This window comes from Orcinus orca, chromosome 3 (genome assembly GCF_937001465.1).
Source record: "Orcinus orca chromosome 3, mOrcOrc1.1, whole genome shotgun sequence".
In the NCBI taxonomy this organism is placed as follows: Eukaryota; Metazoa; Chordata; class Mammalia; order Artiodactyla; family Delphinidae; genus Orcinus; species Orcinus orca.
Window position 1 is genome coordinate 75,115,996 of NC_064561.1, and position 7,939 is coordinate 75,123,934.

The 7,939-nt window shown below is 44.8% G+C and overlaps 2 protein-coding genes across 3 annotated transcripts; one reads left to right on the forward strand and one right to left on the reverse strand.

Moving 5' to 3' along the window:
• Window positions 1-152: 152 nt before the first annotated feature.
• On the reverse strand, window positions 153-1,157 carry LOC101271385 (cytochrome b-c1 complex subunit 8). Its single transcript, XM_012536761.3, has 2 exons — window positions 1,004-1,157; window positions 153-352 (listed from the first exon to the last, which is right to left on the reverse strand). The coding sequence occupies exons 1-2, from the start codon at window positions 1,155-1,157 to the stop codon at window positions 258-260; spliced, it is 249 nt and encodes an 82-aa protein (XP_012392215.1). The 3' UTR covers window positions 153-257.
• Window positions 1,158-1,418: 261 nt separating this feature from the next.
• Window positions 1,419-6,642, forward strand: GDF9 (growth differentiation factor 9). Of its 2 annotated transcripts, XM_033405905.2 has the most exons (3): window positions 1,419-1,511; window positions 3,934-4,129; window positions 5,271-6,642. In XM_033405905.2, exons 2-3 carry the CDS (start codon window positions 3,997-3,999, stop codon window positions 6,236-6,238), a joined length of 1,101 nt encoding a protein of 366 aa, XP_033261796.1. In that variant the 5' UTR covers window positions 1,419-1,511; window positions 3,934-3,996; the 3' UTR covers window positions 6,239-6,642. The 2 variants fall into 2 exon arrangements, with proteins under 2 accessions (XP_033261796.1, XP_004279958.1); XM_004279910.3 differs by lacking the exon at window positions 1,419-1,511 and having other exon boundaries at window positions 1,519-4,129.
• The last annotated feature ends 1,297 nt before the right edge of the window (window positions 6,643-7,939 follow it).

Sequence of the window (7,939 nt, forward strand, 5' to 3'; positions counted from 1 at the left end):
GGTTATGGAACAAGGAGCGAGCTACAATCCTTCACCAAACTCAGACTAGCCAAAACCGTTGAGGACTCATGCTGGGGAGGGGAATTCATGAACTTGAAAAGTAACAGTCACATCCAAGGACTCTGCTCACACAAAACGCAAAATCATAACAGTGCAGCCTACAATAAGTTTATTGTGTCTTCAAGACACTGCAATGTAGACTCCTCTCCCAGAGAAGGGTCTTTCAGAGACAAGGAACTATTATCCAGATGAGTTGCTCATTTGTCATTTTCATAGGCAGCTGGATTCTTCCTCTTGGATTTCTCAAACTCCTGGGTTCCCCATGTGTAGACAAGATAAAACACTACGAACGCTATAAAAATAATAAATGAAAATAAGCAGTGAGCACTTACAAGACACATGGATCTCAGTCCTCTTTTCTGATTCACAACATATTCTGCCTTCCTGTCTCTAGTTTTTAAGAAACCACTCTTAAACGAGACGATCAAGAAAAGTTACATTACAAACCCATTTTTACAGGTGTGTAAAAGAAAGGGGTTTACCCAGGAAAATTGGTGACCAACTCTTCCCTTATGGCTCCCCTGTTGCACATTTTAAAATATTTTAATGAGATAACTGAGATCAAATTCACATAACATAAACTTCATCATTTAACCATTTTGAAACGTACACTTCTGTAGTTTTTAGCAAAGTCACAATGTTGTGCAACTATCATCACTATCTGCTGCACCTTTAACACAAAACAGTTCATCGCTAAGAAGTGGGTAAAGATGACCTCAGAGGGAGACGCTGGAGTCACACAAGTGACCTTGGGCCTGTCATTTAAGTTCTCTATGACTCACCTCCCTCGTCTATAAGATGGGGAGGATATGACCAGTTCAACGTCATTCAGGACTATTCAATGAGAAAACGTGTGTATGGCGAGCTGTAGAGTGCTCAGTGAGGGACCCGCAGTGCCCACTGTGGATGGGAGTCCAGCCCCCCGCCCGGCCAGAACACTCACGCGGCGCGACGCGAAGGATGCACGCCCGAGTGCGGCGCAGCACGTTGGGGATGCCCTTGCTGAAGTAGTGCGGGAAGGCGCGCTGCTCAAAGGGCGACAAGCTGTAGGTGATTACATGCCGCATCCGCATCAGATGCCCAAACTCGCGGCCCATGGTCGCGGTGGCGCCTGCAGGACGGAGGGTGGAAAGGCGCTGGGCTCAGGCCCCGGACATGCCGCCCCCAACCCGAGGCTCTCCCCGGCGCTCCTCATCCCTCCCAGCCTAGACGGCGCCCCCACCCCGCCAGGGCCACCGGGACCGCACTACCGGACCCCACTCCCGCACCGAGGTCACCTCGCCCTCCGCAGCGCGGGATCCACCGGCTTCCGTCCACCACTTCCGGTAGGATCGGACGCCTAGCTAGGAGGCAGTGAGGTCACTTCCGGGAGGACCCCTTCTCGGCTGTCTCCGGAGGAAGGCGCCATCCTCACCGGGCGGGAGAGGGGCGCCCCGGCCGAGTGACGTGAGGTGGGTGGTGCCTGCTTGGGGGTGGGGCCAAGCGCGACTGAGTGGGCTCGGGGGCACCCTCTCGAGTCTCTCAAACTTCTCCTCGGTTCCCGCCTTTCCCGGGAGCCGCACGGACTAAGAGTTGAAGAGCCAGGGCCCCGCCGGCCTCGAGGGCCTCGCTGGCCGCGCGCTTAGGGTCGGGTGTTCTCCCGTGGTGGAGAGCGCCCCTGAAGCCGCCGCCTGGCAGCCGACGCGACGTTTTGTAGGGTTTTGTCCAGTAGCTGGAACAGGAATCGGTTATGTTCAAGCTCTCAGCGACCTCAGGCCCCGAATCAGGGACACGGATCTGGGACTTCTCTTGGCACCCACCGGATTAGAATCCACTGGCAGGGTGTAGACTTTCCCAAGAGAGAATAAAAATGTTTCCTCAAATTTAGCCACAGGAGCCCTCAAGTAATAGTCCAGCAACTGCTGAACAGCTGTTAGTGGTGGTAGGAGGGAAGAAAGAAGCGACCTCCACAGCAGCCGGCTTCTCTCCGACAGGGTTCTGCCGCGGGCGGGATGTCACGTTGCCCACAGTTCACTCCACTTCCCAGGAGGGAAGCGATTCCATTTTCGGAAAAGTGCTGTCTGCTTAAGGATGCCGCTGTCCTGTACAGCTGACTGACTTTTCCACTTGATGCAGCATGTCTGTGAATGTTTTGTTCATGGCATTGCTGGCCATGTGTAATCTAGGACTAAGTTCTCATTCAACAGTTTGGCTGTGTTTTATAACCCTGCTTACCAGCCACGGGCCAGGGAGGCTTGGCAGGCAATGAACTTAAAATTTACAAATAGGGACTTCCCTGGTGGCGCAGTGGCTAAGAATCCACCTGCCAATGCAGGGGACACGGGTTCGAGCCCTGGTCCAGGAAGATCCCACATGCTGTGGAGTAACTAAGCCCATGTGCCACAACTACTGAGCCTGAGCTCTAGAGCCAGCGAGCCACAACTACTGACCCCACGTGCCACAACTACTAGCCGGCACGCCTAGAGCCCGTGCTCCGCAACAAGAGAAGCCACCGCAATGAGAAGACAGTGCACCACAAGGAAAAGCAGCCCCCGCTCGCGGCAACTAGAGAAAACTCGCGTGCAGCGATGAAGACCCAATGCAGCCAAAAATAAACAAATAAATAAATTTATTTTAAAAATATTTACAAATATACCTCGGTTTTATCAGCCTGGGTACTGCATAGACTGGTCTGTATCTTATACCATGAGTATATTCAGCTCTTCATTGTGCACGCATCTCATTTTTTCTAAAACATAATCTCTAACCTGATTTTAGCTCAGAGGCAAGAACATAAATACTTATAACAGTTAAGAACAAAAATATCCTAGCAAATTCTACTACCATTAGAGTGATTAATAAAAAATAAAACTTTCAATTATTTTCTAGCACCTGAAAACACCTCTAAACCTTTCAACTAAAGTATGTATAGATGAATGTGCAGACCAAAGTAAAGGCATCAAGATAATTATATTTAAAAATGAGTCAGGATTAAAGGCGATGTCCTCCTTTTTAAAAGCATATTGCAGTATTCCAAGTACATATCCTTACTAAGCTACCTGAGAGAACTAGGCAACTTAATAGTTCTGTGCTCTCTGGAATTTCATTGCCAATTGTGACTTTCTCTCACCCTCCAAATCAACATGCAGTAAATTATTCTAAGCACCTGGAAGTGGGAGAGGTGATGAGAATAGAGAGGGAGAGTAAACCGAATACCATAAGTTGCATACCAACAGATCTGTGTATCATCATGAATAATTAGTTAGCCTTTCCATGTCCCTTGGAAGTTTCAGCAAGCACCTAAGGAACACTTTAAGGATGCTAATCTCTCTCAGAAAATGGGTGGTTTTATTTTAAGAGCCTTCCTCAATTCCTCTTAGCCTTTCAGCTACATAACTAGTCCATTAACTTAAGCGATTTTAAATAAATGCCAGGGAAAAGGAAAAGGAAAGCTACATAACCAAGTAAATCTGTATCTAGTTAGGAGAAATTGGATAAATAGGGTGTTATCAGCTGTTTGACATACAGCTGATAAAATTACCTTCAGCTAGGCATCCTTGATGTCTGATTACAGACGTGAACCTAGCCCACGCACACACCTAACATTTATTTAAGAGACCAACAGAGGCTCTTCCTGGCTTTTAGGAAGAAGACTGGTATGGGGAAACGTGTTTCTTGCTAATCTTCCAAGCCATGGCACTTCCCAGCAAGTTCTTCCTTTGTTTTTGCTGCTTTGCCTGGCTCTGTTTTCCTATTAGCCTTGGTTCTCAGGCTTCTAGGGGAGAAGCTCAGATTGCAGCTAGTGCTCCATTGGAAACTGAGGCTGAGCCTCAGTCCTCTCTGCAGCCTCTAGATGGGAGACACAGACCTGGCCTCCTTTCCCCTCTCTTTAAGTTTCTGTACGATGGGCAAACGGAGGCCCCCAGGCTGCAGCCAGATGACAGAGCTTTGCACTATATGAAGAGGCTCTATAAGGCATGTGCTACCAAGGAGGGGATCCCGAAATCCAACAGAAGTCACCTCTACAACACTGTTCGGCTCTTCACCCCCTGTGCCCAGCACAAGCAGGCTCCTGGGGACCAGGTGACAGGTGTGTAGGAGCAGACTGGTTAATGTGTGGAGGGAAGAAGATAGACCTTCTGCATTTCAGTTACAGAAAGGATCTGGCCCTTGCTCCTTGACTTACATTTTACTTTGCATGATACTCAATATCAAATTCCAGACAAATCTGGTACTTGATCTTATTGTTTCTTCCTAATGCTCTCTCATGGGTTAAGCTGCGCTAATATGATAGAAGAGACTTAATGGCCCTAAAGGCTGGGAAAGCGCTGCTGGAGGTTAGCATCTTGTCCAAGGTCACAAAATCAAGACTGGAAAAGAGGTATTTTGACTTCTAGTTGCATATTCTTCTCATTCTACCAATTCTGGCCTGGATATGTGCCTAAAGAATCTCTTTCAGTTGTTGGTGTGTTTTATGAAACAGGATATTTACCCATGTTTGTTGCTTTCTGTGAGAGGAAAGCTTAAGTACCTACGTGGAACAGTAGATCCTTATAAGAACAAAGCATTAGTCAACAATTTTGTGTGTGAGAGAGAACGGAACAGCACTATTAAAAAACAGAATCTATATTCACTAGCTCATAACTTACAGAAAACCCTTCTAACTCAGCAGGTCCTTTGTGGCTATTTAAAACCTTTCCTCCTTCCTTGATGTCCTGTTTTGTTATAGTGGGTTTAGAGCCTCCATTTGTTGTCGGTCTCAAGTGTTCCAAATTAACTTAGACAATTATGTTTTCTTTATTGATTCTGTCCATAAGGACTTGAATGTTTTCTTAACAAGCCTGGCAAGTGTCTTTATTACATTTTTCCCCTTAGAGACTCTTCAAGAGAACAATACTGCTCTCCTCCTTAGCTTCCTCTATGTTTGAAGCAAATTATTAAGATTCTGAAACTTCAGAATGTCGTGAGTCCCCGTTTTAATTCACCACCAGAGCTGTTCTGAATTGCTGGTGATTAAGTATCCAGCTGTAAGTGCTGGGACTTAGTTATGGTACTGGTTACCTGCTTTTTTTTTTTTTTTATAACCCCCCATCCCACCCCAACTTTTGTTTTGAGACTTGAGAAAGTGGGAAAAGGGTGGAAGCACATTCTGAGGTGCTAATTCCTTGATCTGACTTTGCGTTGCTTTCGATTTGTATTGAGCATTACTGGTGGCGTGTTTTTCTCCTCAGGTACCCTCCCGTCATCAGTGGACCTGCTGTTTAACCTGGATCGTGTTACTGCTGTTGAACATTTACTCAAGTCAGTCTTGCTATACACTTTCAACAACTCCGTTTCTTTTCCCTCTCCTGTTAAATGTGTGTGCAACCTGGTGATAAAAGAGCCAGAGTTTTCTAGCAAGACTCTCCCAAGAGTTCCATACTCATTTACCTTTCACTCACAGTTTGAACTTAGAAAGAAATACAGATGGATTGAGATTGATGTGACGGCTCTCCTTCAGCCTCTAGTGGCCTCCAACAAGAGGAGTATTCACATGTCTGTAAACGTTACGTGTGTGAAAGACCAGCTGCAGCATCCTTCAGCGCAGGACGGTCCACTTAACATGACTCTTCTGGTAGCCCCCTCACTGCTTTTATATCTGAATGACACAAGTGCTCAGGCTTATCACAGGTGGTATTCCCTCCACTATAAAAAGAGGCCTTCACAGGGTCCTGACCAGAAGAGAGAGCTGTCTGCCTATCCCATGGGAGAAGAGGCTGCTGAGGGTGTAAGATCGTCCCGTCACCGGAGAGATCAGGAAACTGTCAGCTCTGAATTGAAGAAGCCTCTGGTTCCAGCTTCATTCAATCTGAGTGAATACTTCAAACAGTTTCTTTTTCCCCAAAATGAGTGTGAGCTCCATGACTTTAGACTCAGCTTTAGTCAGCTGAAGTGGGACAACTGGATTGTGGCTCCACACAAATACAACCCTCGATACTGTAAAGGGGACTGTCCCAGGGCGGTCGGACATCGGTATGGCTCTCCGGTTCACACCATGGTGCAGAACATCATCCATGAGAAGCTCGATTCCTCAGTGCCGAGACCATCCTGTGTACCTGCCAAGTACAGCCCTTTGAGTGTTTTGGCAATTGAGCCTGATGGCTCAATTGCTTATAAAGAATATGAAGATATGATAGCCACTAAGTGCACCTGTCGTTAACATAGGCTCCTCTCAAGTAAAACCGTGAGTCTCCTGGCCAAAGTAAATATCGTGCGGCTGTCTGTGCCTTTGGGAGAAAGTTTCATGTATCAAATCTCTAAATGTAATGCAGTGTGTTGTGTAAGGAGGAGCCTGTGTAGATTAGCACATTCTGTGGCATCTATCACTGTAAAGGGATAACAGCTGCCTTTCTCATTTCCAAATGTAAATAAAATGTACTTCTTTGGAAAGCTTTAAATTTTTTCCCCCTGAGTGATTATTTTTTTCTTTTGTAGGAGTCTTGTTTTTGATGTAAGAAAAAAAAGCTTAATTAGCATAAATCTTGGATGGAACTGCAGCTCTAAATAGACAATTCAGATTGCTATAGTCTTATTTAATGGAACCATAAATTCCTGTGAGTGGCATAAATTTTCTCTGTGTGTGGTTTTAATTAAAGATTTGCTTTTAAATGGTCATTTGAGAGGGAGAGGAAATGTGTCTAAAAGATAGTCTCAGCTCCACTTACTATCCCTTTTTCAGAGTGAGAGAGACTAACTTCTCTATATCCTGACGAAGTGAGAGTCATTAGACTAGAGAGTATGCAATATAACCCATTTCTGTTGTATTAGTGATTGGTACTAACTCTGCTCCTTAGATGGCTTGTATAAATTGGTTGACTCATGTCAAACAATAACATTTGTCCCATTTATTTAAAGGAAATAGCCTTGCAAATTTTCCCAAGAAAATGCAGAGTTCAAGGTTTTTAAAACGTATTTTCTCCTTTATATATTTTAAAACTCTGACCCATTGCAAGGAGGTCAAGAAGCGTTTCTTCTTGGCTGGTTGGTTTGTTTTTGCTGCTTTCCCTCAGCTCCTATCACTCCACCCCGACAGGTGTTTTTTCCAGGTGGATATAGCACTGTTAGCACTAAATTAAGCTGGCAGTGACTAGGTTATATTACAGAGCGGGCCTTGTTTGGATATGAGGGCCCTGGAGGCGCAGAGTCCGGGGCCGATGCAGTGATTTTTTTCAGAGTTTGTAAAACCCTCATCTACAAACCAAAAGTAACTCCAAGATGCAAGTACTTCTCATTCTTGTAAATGATTTTTGCTTGGTGCTTAGTGTCTAAAGAAGTCAGCTGGGATTTTGATAGGGATTGTGTTGAATCTACAGATTAGTTTGGGGTGTACGGCCATCTTAACAATGTTAAGTCTTCCAATCCACAGGTGTGAGAAGTTTTTCCACTTATTTAGATCTTTCATTTCTTTAGAAAATATTTTGTAGTTTTCGAGTATGTTTTGCACTTTACATTATTAAATTTATTTCTAAGTATTCTCTTTTGATGCTGTTGGGAATGAAATTGTTTTCTTAGCTTTATTTTTGAATTGTTTCCTGGTGTTATCTTGTATACACCTTACAAACCTGCACACACTGTCCAAAATGCTCTATCTGCTCATGATTTTTTTCCCTCCAAAAAACATTTTTTCCAAAAAATGGGACTGAAAAGTTTTAGGTGGCCTAGTTTCCAAATAACTTTGCCATCTGTTGTATAACTTGAAGGAGTCATTACTCTTGGGTAAATGAAGCTGCAAGTATAAGAGATAAAATGGTGTTTCAGGGTTTTGTATCATTCTCTGTCATTCTTAGGAGTAAAAAAATATTTGGAATGGCCAGGGCATGAGTGATGGTGGCAAGGTACAACTGAGCTTATTTAAAGGTAA